Raw genomic sequence first — 20,517 nt, 5'->3', positions numbered from 1 at the left:
TCCCCCCACCCTTTGGTGAAGATCTGAGTTTGAGCTGGGATTCTCCCCCCCCCCCGGGCCATGGGGATGGGGGCGGGCCGTGTGTGTGTGTGTGTTGTGAGGGGGGGGGGGGGGGTGTCCCAATGACCGAGTAAGAACACAGCAGCTTCAGGCTCCTCCCGCTGCCGCTTTAAAGCCGAGCTCCTGTCATCGGATTAGAGCCGAGCCGCTGCCCCGTGTCTATGTGTCAGAGCAGCATGGTCTGGAGCCGGAGCTGGAGTCTGGGGGGAGGAAGCGGCTCCGAGTGAGAGCCCGAGCCCCGAGCGCAGAGTGAGCGGAGCGGTGCGGCTTCAGAGCGGGCTTTCCGCACCCGGGGAGCGGCAGCGAGGACATGGGGCTTCAAGGATGATCGCTGATCGGGAGGAACCCACAGGGACAGGCACCGAGGGAGACAAGGAGCCCAAACACTCACATCCCCCCCACCCATCCACCCAGCTCCCAACCCACTCCACCCACCCACCCAGCTCCCAACCCACTCCACCATCCTAAAAATAAACCCCCAGGATCTTAACCCACCTTCTCCCCTCAAACCCAGGACCTTAATCCCCTCCCCTTACCACCCCCAAAAGAACTCGGACCTCAGACCCCATCCCCAGAGAAAACCCAGGACTTCAACCTACTTCCCCCTCCGCCCAACATCCTTAGACTGTAGCCCATTCCTTTTCCCATCCAACCCAAAAGGAACATCCTGGGATTCTACTCCTTTAACCTCCAAGGACCCAATTCATCAGGATTCAACACTATTTGTTTCCCCCCCCCCCCTCCCCCCACCCAAGGCCTTGAACCCAGCACCCTCACAACCCTGACCCCAGGACCCTCACAACCCTGACCCCAGCACCCTCACAACCCTGACCCCAGGACCTCTGTCTGAGGAGCCTGACTCTCATTCGCCTGGAACTCTTGTGTCAGCAAAGAACTATCGCACACTCGGATCCAGGGCAATGGGTTCCCAGGGGTGGTAGTTGTGAGAGTTTCCCTGCCTGCCTCTCCTCAGTTCTCTCTGTTTTATTGCTGGGGACCCCACCACATGCTGCTGATGACGGAGCTGAGATTGGCAGAGGACAGTGGGAAAACCAGGACAACTGCCATGTCACCCAATACAACCCATCTCCTGCAGGTGTTCGAAGAGGAGTGGGAGGATGCCGAGTCTGAGGAAAATGGTGAGGCAGGCAAGGAACCTGATACCTACAGTATCTTGTCAGATGATTCCTTCTATCCTCCTGACCTGCAGTCAATTAACAGTGAGGCTGAGATCGCAAAAAATGGGCCACTTAGCCTGTACCAGGCCTGCGCCATAAACAATGCCATTGGACTTAAGGAATTGATGTGTCAGGAGCTGAGCGAACAGGTGGTGATGGAGAAGGACAGGAATGGAAGAGTAAGTGAGGAACTGGGGCATGATTTGCGCTTGTATAAATACACATGTACACTTGCATATGCTGGCAGATACAAATGGACATGCTGCCAGACAATACCATGCAGGCATGTGCACGCGCGCGCTCACACACACACACACACACACACATGCTGCTAGGAACATGCATTCACTGCCAGATGCGTGTTCACATTGTCAGACACAGATTCTCACATTGCCAGGTGCATACACATACATAAACACTGCTAAACCCCAACACCCACACTACAAATGAAAGTACACATACTGCCAGCCAACATGCATACACATAACTTGAGGTCTAGACACAGACAGACACACTGTCTTGCATGTTCATACTCTGATGGATATACCCACTCTGAAGCATTTCTTTCACATATATTGCATTTCCCCTCAGTTCATTTACTTTCTTTTTTTATTTCTGGTATTTCATCTCAAAAGATTGACAGTGAAGACAGTACAAAGTAAATAAACTTGTAATTTTCTGATTTCCAATTACAATATCACCCATGTCTATCATCAGGTAATCGTTTTACTCATAACTGCTCTTGTTGATATATTTGTAAAAACATTTATTGTTGTCCTTGATGAGCCTGAAGTTCTTTCTTCAAATGCCCATGTTTATGGTACTTACCATTTAATTTCTATCCGATTAATGTTTTTTATGTGTCTCCCAATCTGTGGGATCTCTAACGTTCATAATCTACATAACAGATATTTCCTTTAATACTATGTGACTTTGCACTTTTCTTGGAGAAAGTGAGGATTGCAGGTGCTGGAGATCAGAGTCAAAAAGTGTAGCCCTGGAAAAGTACAGCAGGTCAGGCATTTCGGGAGAGTCGACATTTCGAGCATAAGCTCTTCATCAGGAATGAGGAGCTTATTGCTAGAAACATCAGCTCTCCTGCTCCTCGGATGCTGATTGACAGGCTGTGCTTTTCCAGCACTACACTTTCTTGTTGACCAAGGTTGTTGAGTTATACACATGGAGCTGTTGTATATCGATCTTTTATTTTATCATACATATTTTGATCCCCTTCCAATGTGTATAGATAGTTTAAACCAGCAACAGTTCTGCCCAGTCTATTCTGCTCAATTCCTGTCTCATCCTTCCAAAATCTCACACATTTAAATTTTAAAACCTGAATTTTTGACAGCTGTGTCTGGAATATGTTTTGCAGGAAGTTGTCTTGAACAGATTTTGACATATTTGGTGCTAGGAATTATGTTGCTTATCCCACTACATAAGGAAATTAAAACTATGACATTAAAACTCTGTGTCTTGTTTTTAAAAAAAATTCTTTTGATCTCTATGTCTATGTAACCTGCTGTTTTATCACCGCTGGCTGGACAGCTATAAACAGCTCCCACCAGAGTCTTCCATTTATTTATATTCTTCAGTTATACACTTAATATTTTTACTTATTGGCTCATCTGTCTGACTAATATCCCCTGTTATGCTTTATTAGTATTCATTATTAATATTGATACTCTTTTTCCATTGTGCCTACCCTTTCTAAAGTTCATATAACCTGGAATATTTATCTCCAAGTCATACCCAGCACTGTAGTCAGGTCTCTGTGATGGCCACCGTGATCTTTAAGTTCATTTTTTGTCTAAATGCACTACAACATAGAACTTTTAATTGGACTTTTGTTGTAACCTAATCTCTAGTGTTCTTAACACCCATTTTAACTTATCACATTCCTTGATTTTATCACTTCTGTTCAGTCTTTATCAAGTATGTATTTTGTTATTAACTTACATTTGTTACTGAACCTGATGAGCTGGATTTTGCTCTCACCCCCTCCTCTAAAGGAAAGCTTTTGCTTTAACCTCTTGGCTGTTTTAGCCCAAGCTCTTCATTCCATCCCACCCCATTTTCTCTCCCTATTTTAATTGAGTTGAAGTCCTTGTAAAATACTGATGGGGTTTAAATATAGACGTATCTCTAGTTTTCACTCCAAGGCATTAAGAGATGGAGTTGAAGAAATTGTTGGAGCACTTACCATAACCATTAGAAACTCTCTCAATTTATGAATCGTCCTTGGATTGGAAAGCCAATTTCACTCTATTGTTTAAAAACCGCAATAAATAAGAGTGCCTATGGATGTTATTTATATGGTTTTCCAGTAAACATTCAAGGAGGTTTCACCTAGGCAATGACTTATAGTTTGAGAATGCATGGTATTGTCCCAAAGTACTGAGAATACTCAGCAGGTTTGGCAGTATCTATGAAGGGAGAAACAGAGTTAACGTTTCAAGTCAAAAATAGCTCTGTAACAGATCCACAGAACAATCAGATGACAAAACACTTAGTCAAAGTAGAATTTGAAGAGAAAGTTTCAGATTGAACTGGGAGGCAGAGAGGTTAAGCACAGAAATTATGCTGAAATACAGTTGAAGGCATAACCACTGGAACATTGGGATAAAGGAAATCAGGGCTGTGTAAGATGTCAAAGTTAGAAGAAATAACAACTCTCAGAAAGGGCTCAAAGGCTGAAGGAAGTCGGAGATTGGAGGGGTAAAATTATGAGGGAATTCAATATGGGAGAAGAATTCCGTACTGCTCAGGAACCTGCAGCCAATGTGTATTTGGGCGAGCAGAGGGGTGATTGTTGAATAGGTGACTGCTCCATATCTCAGTGACATCCATGGGTATTGGATGTTTACCTCATGAGTATGCTGTCAGTGACTTAGATGTTGGAAAGTGGGCAAATTGAAATTCCTGTCATAGAACTCGGGCCAATATGCCAGCTTGCTCAAGTCTGTTTTACCTTCCATTTCAAAAAAAAGTCTAGTATCATTGAACTAATGCCACAATTTTTATTGCTAATCCTGTCTCTCTTCTAGCCACATTATTGTGCTCACTTCGTCAGGGTTCCACAAACGGCAAGTTGGTAAATGACCAGCTATATTGTTTCAGTGATGTTGATTGAGTGATGAATATTTGTCAGAATGCTGGAAGATCTCTATAGCTCATCTTTGAAATTGACCATGGGATCTTGTATTTCCATGTGAACGCTCAGACAGGATCTTGGTTCAACATTGCATCCAAAAGCCACCTCTTTCTGCAATGGAACACTCCCTCAATATTGTGTTGGAATATCAACCGAGATCATATGCGCAAGTTCTTGGAGTGGTTTGAAGGTGCAACCTTCTGATTTAGTGGTGACAATATGATCATGGTTGACATTTGCTGTACTAGAGTAAATATTCGTTTATCCATGGCAGTCATCCCTATTCTCCTTTGTTTACAGGGCTAAGCATGAAAATAATCACATGCTTCTTCTTTAGGTAATCTTTCTTCATGTCAGCAGTTCACTGATTAGATTAGATTTCCTGCAGTATGGAAACAGGTCATTTCGCCCAACAACTCCACACCTACCCTCTGAAGAATAACCCATCCAGACCCATTCCCCTACCCTATATTTACCCCTGACTAATGCATCTAACACTATGGGCAATTTAGCAAGGCCAATTCACCTAACTTTCACATCTTTGGACTATGGGAGGAAACCCACACAGACACACGGAAAATGAGGAATCTCCACACAGACAATCACCTGATGCAGGGATTGAACCCAGGTTCCTGGCGCTTTGAGGCAGCAGTACTAACCACTAAGCCACTATGCTGCCTGTTCAGAATTTCAGTTGGTATTATTATGGCATGATGATGGGACGATTTCACTGTCAAGGATTAAAAGACTTCTGCAAATTTTGGCAAAGTGCCCAAGTCACAAGTGGCCTTTATCTCCCCCTTCACTATCAATTAATCCTGTAGTTTTACATGTTGTCCAGTGTATTTTTCTGCAGTGTAGAAATCACAGTCGCTGAGCTCCAGCTGAACACCTGCCTCTGTCTAAGTTGTGCAACATCATATGAATATACAGGTATACTCCAGTGCCCATATTTCTGACCATTCAGCCCATCAAATTTATTCTGTCAATGAGTTAAATAGAATTAAGAAGTGCAGTATGTACAGCACAGAAACAGCCATTCAGTCCAACAAATCCATGATGGTGTTGGGTTCCACAAGTATCCTCCCACCTTATTTTATCAAGCTCCAGCAGCATAACCTTCTATCTCCTTTTTTTTTCCAAAGTGTGTTTTTCTAGTATTCCCTGAAATGATCTATGCTGTGCACCTTGACCACTCTTTTCATAGAGACTTCCATATTTGCCCCTTTTTCCGGGTAAAGATGTTTTTCCTGAATTCCCTACTGGACCTATTACTGATGATATTACAATGGAGCACTGAGTTACAAGACTCAGCCTAGTCTTTCCTAGAGAAAGATTTTCTTATTTCACTGACATTCCAGTTTGTTGGATCAGACATTATGTTTGCCAGTATGCAAAATAGATTTTACAAGAGCCTAGCACCAGGATTTTCTTCTGTATGTTAACTGTATGGAGTGAGGAGAATTTTCAGCTCCCTGAACCTGTTTTCTAAAAACGCACCCTAAAGTTAGATGGGTTGTTGGGTAGACCATGTTAAGAATTATGGTGGATGGAGTGCTTCAGAGCTTGGGTCCAAAATTTAAAAAAAGTAACATCCTGCCCCTACCCCACACCTCCATCCTCACCCTCTCACACATTTCCATGCCCCCTCCATACCAACCCCTGCCACTTCATGTCCTCTACCCACCTTTTTATATCCTGATGCCAATCCGTAGTTGCCACACAACGAATTTTGCCTTTACACCTGCCAGGTCAACTGATTATAATGTCAACCATGGGTGGATCTCAGGATGCATGTTTGATTAAATAAACTAAAGCTCTGAGTACCTATTGCAGCCTTTATTGCATTGCAAAAGCTCTTAATCATAAAAAGCTATGTACTAAATTTGTATTCTTTTATCTCATAAACGAGCTGAAAAATGTGTTGCTGGAAAAGCGCAGCAGGTCAGGCAGCATCCAAAGAGCAGGAGAATCGATGTTTCGGCATAAGCCCTTCTTCAGGAAACTGATTCCTTAAGAAGGGCTTATGCCCTAAACGTCGATTCTCCTGCTCCTTGGATGCTGCCTGACCTGCTGCGCTTTTCCAGCAACACATTTTTCAGCTCTGATCCCCAGCATCTGCAGTCCTCACTTTCTCCTAGTTTTATCTCATAAAGCCTGATAACAACGATCATTAGCTCAATGAGTTTATTGTTCTTTATTACAATAAATATTGGAATTCATAGCCCACATCAGAGTCTGTAACCGCCTGGAGTCATCAATCAAATGGTGAACTGACAGGCACATACTGTGATAATTGATGGTTGTGAAATCAGTCATGCAACGTTTGTCCAGAAATAGAAACGTTTTTTTCATGTCAACAGAATGAAATCATCAACCTTTTTTTTGATACTCCAATCTTTTTTAAAAGGTTTGAGCCAAGATGTTGAATTGCCTTGATGTCGACTGTGTTGGTGTTTGTGATGTGTTTGAACAGTTCATGATTTTATGCTCCTTTCCTTTTCATCATCATGTCTCTATTTAACATTCACCTTCCTTCTTCTAAAAGATATCTGATCTCTCCTGAAGGTGTCCTGGGATATTACAAAAAGGCATAGCATATTTCTCCAAAGGAGATCCCTGGCAATCCAACTGAATCACAAATCTCAGGCTCTGCTCCTGACAGGTCTGATCTGTGTACTTCATATTGCAAGATCTCAAAGGAGTAGTGCATACAACTGCTGAGCTCTGTGGGCAGCTGCCTATGTGAAACATGAAAAGACTGGACGATTTGAGCTATAGGGAGAGGGTGAACAGACTGAGGCTGTTTTCCGTAGAGCGTCGGAGGCTGAGGGGTGACCTTACAAAATTATGAAGGGCATGGATAGGATAAATAGACAAAGTCTTTTCCTTGGGGTCAGGGAGTGCAGAACTAAAGGGCATAGGTTTAGGGTGAGAGGGGAAAGATATAAAAGAAACTTAAGGGGCAACTTTTTCACGCAGAGGGTGGTACGTGTATGGAATGAGCTGCCAGAGGAAGTACAATTGCAACATTTAAAATGCATTTGGATGGGTATATGAATGGGAAGGGTTTGGAGGGATATGGGTTGGGTGCTGGCAGGCTGAACTAGATTGGGTTGGGATATCTAGTCGGCGTGGACGGTTTGGACTGAAGGCTTTGTTTCCATGCTGTACATCTCTATGACTCTATGACATTCTCTACCATTGCGAAAATCCAGGCCTAAATCATGCCAAATAATTATTTGTTAAAATCTGCAACATTTTAAGTCGCTGAATGCTCCATTCCAAAATGATTTTTTGTTTGATTAGGATAACATTTTCTCACAAAAGCAGAAGTTCATTACTTCAACAGGATATAGAATCAAAACAGTGGGCAGATGTTGGCAATTTGAAATGAAAACAGAAAATGGTGGGAATATTGAGCAGGTCAGGCAGCATCTGGGGAGAGAAAAATGGAATTAACATTTTAGGTCAATGATCTTGCATCAGACAGAAAAGCAGATTGTATCTGAACAATTTCAACCCATTGAAAGGCAAAAGAATTTGGTGTGGTGGGAAAAACATTGCTGTCTTGGCCGTTATGAGGCACTTCCCTTTCATGTGTATTTTTGGTTTAGAACGTATTCCTAAATGACTAATGTCACAAAATGACAATACTTTACAAGAAAAGTGCAAATGCCAGATCAACAGGATGTAACAGGTTTTAGACCTAGGACTCAGTAAATTAAACACATAAGTGACTCTGCCATAACTAATATGTGTTGTCTATGAAAATGCACATTTTTACATGATGTCAAGATTACTTTTTCAAGTCATGACGATTAGTTTTGGCAAGTGAAAATAGCCTTTCAGTCAGTGGAAGATATGTAGATCACTGATTTGGACTTTAGCTCCATTTCCCCACCTTGGAGCTATATCCATTAATTTTGTTAACGAACAAAAAAACTATCAATCTTTGTCTTGAAATGTTCAATTGAACAACCAATAAGAGCTTTTTGGGGAAACAACTTCAGATTTACATAGCCCAGTGCTGACCTCACTATTGAAAGGTCTAACTGTAATCTTTAATTTAGACCTTACTCCACTTTTCTGACTTCCTCACCCCTTCAAGTCTTTTGATCATCCTGAACTTTTTGTTTAGATTGTATTACAATTTCTTATACTCAAGGGAATTCAAGTGTAGTCTATGTCACTTGTCCTTGTTATTTAACCCTTTTGGACCCATTTATGCAATAAGGTTGAACGAAAGGTCAGTAACTAAAATTTTTTGATAATATTTAAACCAAACATACATGTGATAAACAGATGATATATGTGGGAGCTGGATGTACCAATTGATAGTCCTAACAAAGAACATTTCTGACTTTCACAACCATAACTAAATAATGAAAGGACTGACAAGCAAGCGTGATAAGGCAGTTCTACTCCCAAATTTGCATTCCTCTGTTGAAAATGTTTGTGCTGGGAATGCAAATTTATACATTTATTTTTTAAACTGTAAGTTCTGTAATGCCTTTAACGACTTTAAGACATACTTTAGCAAAGGTCATTGACCTGCAACATCTCTCCACAAATGATGATGCCTTACTTGCTGAGTACTTTGTGCATCATTTGCTTTCATTTCATATTTCTAACATCTGCAGTATTTTGCCTTTGTTTTACAACCAGCAAAGTATAGTCTCCATTCTAATTTAGGAAACATAGCAGCCAGATCATACACAGCAAGCTCATAAAATCAAAAATCAGATAATTACCAAAAAACCTTTTTGTTTTTAGGTGTGGGTGAAGGGATGAGCAAGAACTTGGCTGTGGTAAAATGTCCAAATCCTCTTTAAAAATAGTGGCACAGGATTGTTTTCATCCAGCTGACAGAACAGATGAGCTATTACCTTAACGTCTCATTCAAAACAAAGGATAGATTTGTATTTGTGTCTTTTGAATAAAGCTTAAATGCACAAGTTCTGATTCAAAGTTTAGTAAGTTACTGCTGACCCACAACTGGCACCTAAGCACTTTTCCATACAGGGTGGGTATTCACTTGTATATAAGACTTCTTCCAGCTGGTGAGCAGTTGGGTTGACTGGTGAGGTATGGAAAAGTGTATTTTACCCACTTTCATCATGAAAAACACTGAAAGTGACTTTACGGGTCTCCGCTGATTGTGTGGAGTGTCACACAGTCACCACACTTTGGGAATTTAAGGGACCTCCAAATAATGATGCCCTCTCAGTAATTTTAAGAGATGAAACACCACAGGAATGAGGATGGGAGAAGACTATACCCTGCACCCAAATATACAATATGTGCTCTGGGCATCTGAAGAATTGTGTCAGGATTGCAAATATATAAAATATTGTCTGTCCAAACAATTCGCACAGTTGTGAACTTTAAAAACTTTAGTGGTCAACCCAGCAGTTCCATATTGTCCTTAAATCAAAGTTTCGAAGAGTTGCCTTGCTGTAAACTGAATTCACAAACCTCCTAGGATATGAACTAAAACCTCCTAGGTTTGTTGATTATAGTTATGTTGTCATTTGATGTTAAAGAGAGCTTCATGCACTAGACTACTGCAGTTATTTCCTTCCATATAGGGACTGGGGCAAGGTGAGCTCCTCATCTAATAACAGCCTTTTCTGGAAGATATTGCCTATACATTTTGGTCAATCATTTAACATCTGCCCACATGCTGATCCCATTTGCATAACTGAATCATGTTGCATCACCATATCACTTAACCACAATGTGACTGTGATGGAAAATAGTTAACGTTAGTGAGAAGACAAGATGAATAGACAGATTACCAAGGCTGATTGTTTGCAATTAGAATTTCTTATTTTGTATGTTTTCCACTGGTGAGATGAATAACATTTCATATTTGTTTTGAAACCATGTTAGCTATACCCGAGGAACAACCAGCTCTGCATTAGGGTCCTTGCCGAACCTGACAGTGCAGAGTGATTAGGGACATGTTTCCAGGCAACACATCCTCTCGGAACCTTTCTACTGTAGATCTCACATAATGACTGATTAACAACATGACTGATGAAAGGCTCAAATCTCCCATTTACCAGCAAGTGGCCAATAAAACTGAACAATTCAGCTACCTCTCTGCACAATGCAGTGCATTTAGCTAACTGATAGATTGTTTCAGTCCAGTGGTTCCAGAAATTACTATCATCTGTGAGTCTGCGGTGGGGGGCATTTTTATATCCTGCCTTGAAGGTTTTAGCTTAATATCATCAGTAACGATCAGTAAAGGGGTGAGTACATGCCGTTTGACCTTTAAAATAAAATCCTACCTCCATGTGAGCTACCCTTTTATATTTCTTTTTAGCTTCTTTCTGTCTTGTTTGTATTATACTAATCATCTAGATCGACTGCCCCAAATCAATTCCATGTTATGCCATCTGATAAAGAGAATGCTGACAGTTATGTTGTATTGTTATTTGAATGTAAAGTAATACAACATTGAGTAAGCTAAAGGCTGTTATTGATTTTAAAGCCCAAGTCCTGAGGACCTATTGGATTTATAATGTAATCGTCATCAGTGAAGAAATCTCAGGGGTGAGATCCCACGAGTGAGAGACAGACTTCGAATGCAGTAGCTTTATTACAGAAAATGAGTTAGTTATTGGAAAGTTGCTGTCCTGAGCCTGTCAGTAGAGAAATATTGTATATGCTGCTGAAATTTATTCTGTTTAGAGCCGAATAATTAGTTGACTGTAAGGTGCTGTGGGATGAAAGCCCCTCCTTTTTTCTTTCTTCCCCTCAGACAGTGCTGCTAGGTTCAGGCGGTCAGAGAGTCTCTGATTCAGTATCAAACTCAGCAACAATTTCTGAACCCAGCGTCAGTTGACAAATTCCTGCATGCTGCCCTCTCGGAAGAGTTTGTGCTGTATCAGCTGCTCTCGAATCTGTTCGAGTGGAGGATGTATAATTAGCAAGTTGATTACATCATGCAAAACTATATTTAGTAATCTCTCAAAGGTTAAAAGGTGACAAAGGTTTTTTCTACTATATGTGTTTATCGATGATGATTGCTTTGGGTTTGATGTGCTCTTAGATTTGATGATTCTTCAATATTGACCTGGAGTCTCCAGACATTACTGATTAATTTCCTGGACACTAACAGAAACCAACTGGACAGAAATAAAAACAGCCTTTTTAAAAGACATTTTCTTTGAACACTTTTTTGTTTTTGGCTATTAAATATTGCAGATGGGGAAAATGTTGATCAAATGGATGGAGAAATTGGAGGAAGAAAGTCATGTGATGAAACCATCAGGAACATGTCCAGTCAGATTTAGTAACTTTATTTGCTGCTGGTTTTTCTCCATCGAATCTAGGGGTTTCTGTGTAAAGCCCCCTTCCAGAATTTGAGCAACCTGTATTTAATCTTCATTGAGTACTGAACTCTGGAGCTGTTGAACGAAAGTATCACTTGCCTGTTCGGCGAGTTGCATGTAATGTCATGGCACTATTCAAATAAGAGCAGGGGAGTTCTCCTTGTGCAAATTCAATTGACCATTGATTACATATTTACTTATGGTGGGTGGGCTGCTGATTTCAGACCCATTCATTCTAATATGAGGGTGAGCTCAGCACTTGGGAGGGCTGGACATCTGACCTAGGTTTCACATCTCAACAGCATGCCGTTCCCAATGGGCCAACTGGATGTTTGCGCCGTGTGTCTTCATCTGCCTTTTCCCATTTCCCACATGATCCCAGTTTATTTCTAAAGTGCCAGCAGCGTGCAAGGATGATCCATGCAGTTTCCAAACAGCAAATGCTTTGCGTCGCTGAAAACCTCTATCACCTGATAATGCTGCAGCCAACAATGGGCAGCCTATTAAAGAATCGTTTTGTGAAATATTGCATTTCGGCCACAAATTTTCTTGTCCGACTTCACCACCGTTAACATAAAGATCTGAGAGCACAAAGCGGTCAGGAATGTTTTTCAAAATTAAATATCACTTGGAAATATTTCACATTCACTTTACTCATGTGCACCATTGGTATTTGTTGAGATTAGTTTAGAGAGTTGACTGTACTGGTCACCTCATTGCATTGGCAATCATGGCATGTTAGGGAGAATTCTTTTATTGTGGAAGAAACAGGATTGGGTTCTTTTTGTTCGTTCTCAATTGAATGTTACTGTTAGTGCCCAGTGCCATGTTACCACCCTGTAGAACATGGCTGAACCTACAGTTTTAGTTAGCCCTCTCTATGCAGGATAAGAGACACTGTTCAGGATCACTCTCAGCGGGGATAAATGAAATATTGGTCAACCCAAAGCCCTCTGAGGACCCTGACAGGACAGAAAAAAAAAGGGTGGCACGGTAGCAGTATTGCCTCAGTGGTTAGCAGTATTGCCTCATGGTACCAGAGACATGGGTTTGATTCCACTCTTGGGTGACTGTGTGGAGTTTGCACGTTCTCATTGTGTCCATGTGGGTTTCCTCCCACAATCCAAAGATGTGCAGGTTAGGTGGATTGGCCATGCTAAATTGCCCATAGTGTTCAGGGATATGCAGGCTAGATGGGTTAGGCGTGGGAAATGCACTGTTACAGAAATAGGGTAGGAAGGTGAGTCTGGGTGGGCTGATCTTTGGAGGGTTGGTGTGGACTCAATGGGCCAAATGCTTCCACACTGTAGAGATTTTATGATTCTAACTGGGGAATTAATAATGGAAAATAATTTAAACTAATATTTTGCATTGGTTTTCATGGTGGAGGACACTATAAACATCCCAATGTTAACAGATGACCAAGTTGCTAAGGGAGAAAAGATCTTGTAACAGTTCTCTATTACAAGGGACAAAGTATTGGACAAACTGATGAGATTAAAGGCAACAAGTCTTCTGCATCCAAGAGTTTTAAAGGAGATGGTTGCAGAAATAGAGAAGGCATTGGTTGAAATATTCCAAAAATCACTGGACTCCAGTGGATTGGAATGTAATATGATGGCACTGTATAAGACAGAAGGGAGATGGAAGTGTAGGTGAGATATCCTAACATCTGTTGGGGAAAATGCATGAGTCCTTTATTAAGGAAGAAATAGCAGGCTCTTTTGAAAAGATTAACACAGTCGGAGTCAACGTGATTTTTTTAAAGGGAAACCACGGTTGACAAATTTCCTGGAGTTGTTGTGGTTCTGTTCGCCGAGCTGGGAATTTGTGTTGCAGACGTTTCGTCCACTGTCTAGGTGACATCCTCAGTGCTTGGGAGCCTCCTGTGAAGCGCTTCCTCCGGCATTTATAGTGGTTTGTCTCTGCCATTTCCGGTTGTCCATTCCAGCTGTCCGCTGCAGTGGCCGGTATATTGGGTCCAGGTCGATGTGTTTGTTGATAGAATCTGTGGATGAGTGCCATGCCTCTAGGAATTCCCTGGCTGTTCTCTGTTTGGCTTGTCCTATAATAGGAGAAAGTGAGGACGGCAGATGCTGGAGATCAGAGCTGAAAAATGTGTTGCTGGAAAAGCGCAGCAGGTCAGGCAGCATCCAAGGAGCAGGAGAATCGACGTTTCGGACATAAGGGCTTATGCCCGAAACATCGAATCTCTTGCTCCTTGGATGCTGCCTGACCTGCTGCGCTTTTCCAGCAACACATTTTTCAGCTTGTCCTATAATAGTAGTATTGTCCCAGTCAAACTCATGTGCTTGTTATCTGCGTGTGTGGCTACTGGTAAGGATAGCTGGTCGTGTCGTTTCGTGGCTAGTTGGTGTTCATGGATACGGATCGTTAGATGTCTTCCTGTTTGTCCTATGTAGTGTTTTGTGCAGTCCTTGCATGGGATTTTGTACACTACGTTGGTTTTGCTCATGCTGGGTATCGGATCCTTTGTCCTGGTGAGATGTTGTCTGAGAGTGGCTGTTGGTTTCCTGGAATTCTTTGAGGATGCAATCAGCAGAGATGATAAAGAAAAACTGGTAGATGTAGTGCATTTGGATTTCTAACATTCGATAATGTGCCACAAAAAACTTTATTGTTTTAGAACAGGACCTCAAGGCACTGGGGGTAAAATATTACCATGGATTGGAGATTGGTTAATACATAGACAGAAAATTGGGATTAATGGGTCTTTTCAGGTTGGAAAGGTGCAACTAGTCAGGTACCACAAGTATTGTCCTAAGGTCTCACAATTATTTACTATCTATATTAATGACCTTGAGGAGGGGACAGAGTGCAATGTATCTAAATTTGCTGACAACACTGAAATAGTGGGGCATTTAAGATGTAAGGAATCTACCAGGGAACATGGTGAGTGGGCAATAATTGGTAGATAGAGTTTAGTGTGGAAAAGTGTGAAGTAATGCATTTCGATGGTAAATATCAAAAAAGAGCAGACTATTGTTTAGTGGAGAGAGATTCCAAAATAAAGTGTAACACAAAGAAACCTTCATGTTTATGTGCATGAAACAAATGGTGCAACTGCAATATGTAACTAAGAGTTTTGGCTTTTAATGGTCAGGGTTAGAGTTCAAAACTCAGGAAGTCTTGCTACACCCTGTGCCACTGAGGTCACACCTAGAATACTACTCACTTGGGTTAGCTCAGTTGGCTGGTTGGCTGGTTAGTGATACCAACAGTGTGGGTTCAATTCCCACTCTGGCTGCAGGATTCTCTTCCTCATCCTCTTCCCCTTACCTGAGGCATGGTGACCCTCTGGTTAAACCCACTAGCATTTGTCTCTCTCTGATGAAAGTAACCCTATAGTTTTAATTAAATCACCCACATAGAAATATTTCTTCATCCCTCAATAGCTACTCTTATCATTTTATTCCTTTACCATTGGAAACACTAATTAGATCGCTCCTCAATAATTTGAGCAAGGGGCTGGAGAACAAGTTGAGTTTATGCATCTGTGCTCCTCCACTCAGTGGTCCACAGACAACTTCTTCTCAACTCTGTTACTTTGTTCTGTACTTTTTTTCTCCTTTTAGAAGATCATAACCTGTTATGAAATTTGCATCTTTGCAAAGTTTTTAGGGCTTTTCTGTAATCTGTAATTTTTGACTGACACTTATCCATGGTTTCACCATGAGTACTCATATATGATAAATAAAAAGGCAAACAATAAAATAAATGAGTCAGCTTCTGAAACTGTTCCTGCTGTGAGAAAGCCCCTTCAGATAGGGATTCCAACCTGGTGTCAACAGGACTGTTAGAAAGTCCCTCTGCCTTGTAATATATATCATGCCAGATACAGGGTCTGGAGAGGAGATGGCAGAGGGTAGACAGCAGCCAGTGTTATTCATATCCTTGTTTGAAGGATTCCCTACCTACCAAGTGTTGAATCGTGTTTTGGCCCACTTGGTGTCCTCTCCCATACTATAAAAGTTCTCTACAGAAACTTGAACCAAGTGTAGAGATTATTAGTTCATAATAGCTTTTTAAAAAGCGGGTAGGCCATTCGGCACATCAGTGGTTCAGTAAAGTCATGACTGATCTGATTGTGCCCTTAACTCACTCACCTGTCTAGCCCCCAGAACCCTTGACTGCCCTGTCGATTAAAACTTCTGTCTAACTTAAATATATCCAATCACCTAGCCTTCTACTAGGACTCTAGGGAAGAGAATGCTAAAGGTTAACAATGCACTCAGTGAGGAAATGATTCCTTTTCTGTATCTTAAATGAGAGACTCCCTAATTTTTGAACTGAGTGGATACTGTACAAGATGGTCATATTAATCATATGGTGCAGAAGATGACCACTCAGTCAGTTTTGCCTGTGCTAGCTCTTTGAAAAGACTATGAGGGAGATCCAAGATGGCGGCGACTCAGCAAGTCTGAGTCTAAATTGCTCCTCCCAAGACCTAGGCAAAGTGGGCCACCCTCCACACTCACCAAATCAACTAAAAATAGTTTTTATTTAATGTAATTAGTGGTTTAGTACTAAATTTATACAGTTCAGTCCCCTGTAAAAATGACTAGGGGGAAAGGAGCCCGCAGTTCTCAGCAGGCAGGAGCCCCTCCCCCATTCTCCCCAGCTGCAGCAGAGGTGTCCGCAGCTGCCCCAGGGGACTTACCTACGGTGGCGAGCCTCGCAGAAATAATCTCCAAACTTGATGCGAAGATCAATGCTTTCATAGAAGAGTCCCGAAGTTGGTGGAATTCACTTTCGGCCGCGCTACAAAAGCACGGCCAAGACATCGAAGAAATTGAATGCCGAGTTGGAGGGGCAGAGCTAAAGGCTGCGACCTCGGAGGCCATTGCAGAATCAGCCGTGGATCGGGTCCGGACTCTCGAGCGGCAAGTCCAGACCTTAGAGAACCACATTGACGACCGCTGGGCCTTCCCGAACGGGAAGAAGAAGGCCAGCTTAAAGGTTCCTTGAACAGTGGCTTCCGCAGTTATTGAATCTGGAGGCTGGATCAGGCCAGGTAAGGGTAGAATGGGCCTACCGGGTCGCAATACGCGGGCCTGGCTCGAACCAGCGCCCCCGCCCGGTCCTGTTCCGGCTGCAGAGCTATAAGTTGAGGCAGATGCTCTTGGAAGCCTCCTGAAATCTTGGGAAAGATCCACAAGCCATGACCCATAAAGGATCCAAGATTATGTTATTTCAGGACTTTTCCCCAGCTTTGGTTTAAAAGAGGAAGGCATTTGATGAAGCAAAGAAGTGTTTAAGGGATTTAAACATTCAATACTCCTTGCGCTACCCAGCTATACTACGCTTTAGCCATGAAGGGTCCGTGTTTAACTTCGGATCACCGGAGAAGGCCAAGGAACTTTTGGACTCTCTTAGACAAATTATAAGAGTTAATTTATGTTGTTTTGCCATGCCCCCACCCAGGTTTAAACCCCTTTTTTTTCCTTTCATTATCTTACTGTTTAATATTACCTCCGGGGGGTGGGAAGAAGGGCTTATTTATTCATGCTTTACTTAGCGATTTCCTTTCCCTTTTTTTTTTATATATATATAGGCCAGGGGGTCTAGTTAATGTAGATGGGGGGAAGATGGCTACCTTATCTTATTTTATCTTTGTCCTTTGGAGCGGGGTTGTTTTCCCCTGTTATTTTGTATTAATATATTTAATTATTATTTGCTGAGACTGTAATCTTATAGTCATATATGTTCATATATGGTATTAACATTACCAAATATATCCAGGTGTTGGTGTGGGTGGGGGGGAGGGGTGGGGGTGGGGAATAGGGTACTCACTGTTAGTTCTAGTTCAGTAGTATACTTGAATTTTCTTTATCCTATCGTGGGGTGCCTGGGTCAAGGGTGGAGCACTGGTTGGGAGAGGTTATGATGGTTTTTTTGGAAAGGAAGTGATGCCCCCTGGGAATAAGGGGGAAGATCTCCATTTAAACACGTTTTATACTTTTTTTTAACTATTTATAAATAGTTTTTTTTATTATATTGATCTGAATGCACCAAAGAGCTTTTATTTTTGTGAATTTTATATGCTCTATGCTCGGGATGTTTTGGATAAATAGGGGTTTTGTTGTGATCTGATGTTAACACATTCCGAGCAGGTATAAACTGCTCAATTTATGTGTTATCCGTTGGATTTTTTTTTCTCTCTTGAATAATGTAAGAATTTTAATGATACACTCTGTTTAGTTGTAAGTTAGATGAGTAGTTAGTTGAGTTTTGTCTTTTTTTCTTGGTATTTCTGTTTTCTTGTTTGATAGATTTTGGTTATCATTTATTTAAGATTTAACTGTATATCAATGTTTATACTTGGGTCTTTTTTTTAGTTTTCTTTTGTAAACTTGTGGAAAAAAAATATATATAAAAAAAGAAAAGGCTATGAAATTAGTCCCATTCCCTTGATTGTTTTCAATAGCCCACCAAGTGTTTCCTTCCAGGTACATATCCAATTTCTTGAGCTTCCTAAATATAGGTTTACTCAAAAGCAGCGAAATTATGGTGAACCGATATGACATTCAAACGAGGCCACTGCTAGAGTCGAGGGCAGAATCCAGTTCTGGTCACTAATCTTTAGGAAGAATGAGTGGACCCTTGAGAGGGTGAATGGGAGATTTCAGCTCCAAGGTTAGGCTGAAAAATTGGGGTTGTTCCCTTTTTAGGAAAGGGGATTGGGAGGGGGGAATATGATAGAGATGTAGAACAACAATTAAAAGTAAATAAAGAAGAGCCTTTTTAACGCTGATGGTACAACAAGTAGGGGACACTAGATTTAACACTTTGGACAAGAATTATAAAGGAGGGGGAGTTTTTAACACAAGTGATTTTATTCCCCTAGAAACTCACTGCCTGTGAGAGTAGTGGAAGGTGGAGCTAACATTGATTTCAAGAGAATATTTGATAGGAACTTGATGGAAATAAAATTGCTGGGCCACGGATATAGAGCAGGACAATGGGACTGTCAGGATTGCTCCATAGAAAGAATGTATGGATTTAAAAGACTTCCTGCAGACAATAATCTCTCAACATCTAAAAACATTCTAAGTTGTGTCCAGACAGCAGTGAATGAATTAGTAAAGTTAACAATAAGTAATTTAAAATATGTCCAGGGATACATTCAGTGCCCCTTTTGCCACATTATTGGTGGTTGCCATAAAAGAACAATGAACTGTCCCATAATATTTACTTCATAAAAATTTATCAGCAGAAGCTGATATAGACCTAAACACGATTGACACAATGCTTGTAGCTGTTTGTGTATTGAACTTCAGTTACCAATTGTAACTAAAAAAACCAAAGAACTGAGGATGCTGGAAATCAGCAACAAAACCAGAAATTGCTAGAAAAACACAGCATCTGTGGAGAGAAATCGTTTTGGGGTCCCTTCTTCAGAACTAAAGCAATTCTAACTGTTAGGGTTTAATATAGATTTCAGTTATGCGAAGAGTCTATCTGAAGGGAATTCATTCACTCTCCTATACACCAAAATGCAGAGTCATGCAAAGGCTGCAATGGTCAATATGTACACATGCTCCTGTGCTCGCAAATAGAAAGGAGATTGCTCATTTTTTAAAATAATGATCAACAGAACAGGACTAAGCTTGGGTGGGGAGGAGGAGAGTGGAATTGAACAGTCAGATATCCATTTCCTTGCCTGAATGACTTGGTGGCTGCTTCATTTTTGTTTCGTAACAGCAGTATTCAGACCTCTCAAATATCCGTGTCTCACTTTTGTATATTTTCTTTCTTTATCACCTTTTATTTTGACCCGTGCTGTCATCTGTGCATTCATTAAATCCTCACCGGTGGGTGATATCTTTTCCTGTCTTCCCTCTGCCCCTTTCTCCCTGTCTCTGTCACTCTTTATCAGGTGTTTCTCATATCTCCAGTTTCTGAACAAAGGTCACTGACCTGAAATATTTGACCTTACCCTCCCTCTTCCAACCTGACTTCGGTGTTTTCAGGACACTCTTTCCCAATTTTATTTCAGATTTTGAGTATCTGCAGGATTTTGATCTTTGTTGACTTTCACCTCAGCCCTCGTTTTGATCCATGGTTGTTAAATGAAATGCTGTAGTTTTGTTCCAGGTCTGTTTTTTTCAATCCTCACGGTGCTAAGAATAGTCCATTTGTTGCTGAGAGTGGCCTTGCTTGGAGATTCTGTGACCTGTAATATCTCATCATTGGACCCTCTTCATTTTCATTAGACCTCAGTAATTTTGTATCCCTGTTGACGATTTAAATGTTGGCTTGAAACTGTTTAAACACAAAACTTTCATTTTTACAATCGGTCTTGTTGACTATTTAATTTTCCTGCTTTGGTTCTGTTCGCCAAGCTGGAAGTTTTTGTTGCAAACGTTTCGTCCCCTGTCTAGGTGACATCCTCAGTGCTTGGGAGCCTCCTGTGAAGCGCTTCTGTGGTGTTTCCTCCGGCATTTATAGTGGCCTGTCCCTGCCGCTTCCGGTTGTCAGTTTCAGCTGTCCGCTGTAGTGGCTGGTATATTGGGCCTAGGTCGATGTGTTTGTTGATGGAGTTTGTGGATGAGTGCCATGCTTCTAGGAATTCCCTGGCTGTTCTTTGTTTGGCTTGCCCTATAATGGTAGTGTTGTCCCACTCGAATTCATGTTGCTTGTCGTCTGCGCGTGTGGCTACTAGGGATAACCAGTCGTGTCGTTTCGTGGCTAGTTGATGTTCGTGGATGCCGATCGTTAGCTGTCTTCCTGTTTGTCCTATATAGTGTTTTGTACA

General features: G+C 41.5%; 1 protein-coding gene across 2 annotated transcripts in view; it reads left to right on the top strand.

The window, feature by feature from the left end:
• Positions 1-113: 113 nt before the first annotated feature.
• The window catches only part of LOC122564412 (ankyrin repeat domain-containing protein 33B-like), a 43,015-nt gene continuing 22,611 nt past the window's right edge, over positions 114-20,517 (top strand). The window contains exon 1 of one of the 2 annotated variants that reach the window (XM_043719238.1): positions 114-1,417. In XM_043719238.1, the coding sequence (XP_043575173.1) occupies positions 1,067-1,417 (351 nt within the window). In that variant the 5' untranslated portion in view covers positions 114-1,066. The remainder of the gene's footprint in view (positions 1,418-20,517) is intronic. The other variant, XM_043719237.1, reaches the window with a different exon arrangement.

This window comes from Chiloscyllium plagiosum, chromosome 29, assembly GCF_004010195.1.
Source record: "Chiloscyllium plagiosum isolate BGI_BamShark_2017 chromosome 29, ASM401019v2, whole genome shotgun sequence".
Classification (NCBI taxonomy): Eukaryota; Metazoa; Chordata; class Chondrichthyes; order Orectolobiformes; family Hemiscylliidae; genus Chiloscyllium; species Chiloscyllium plagiosum.
The sequence above is the reverse complement of the archived record's forward strand: the minus strand, read 5'-3'. Positions and strand labels throughout refer to the sequence as shown.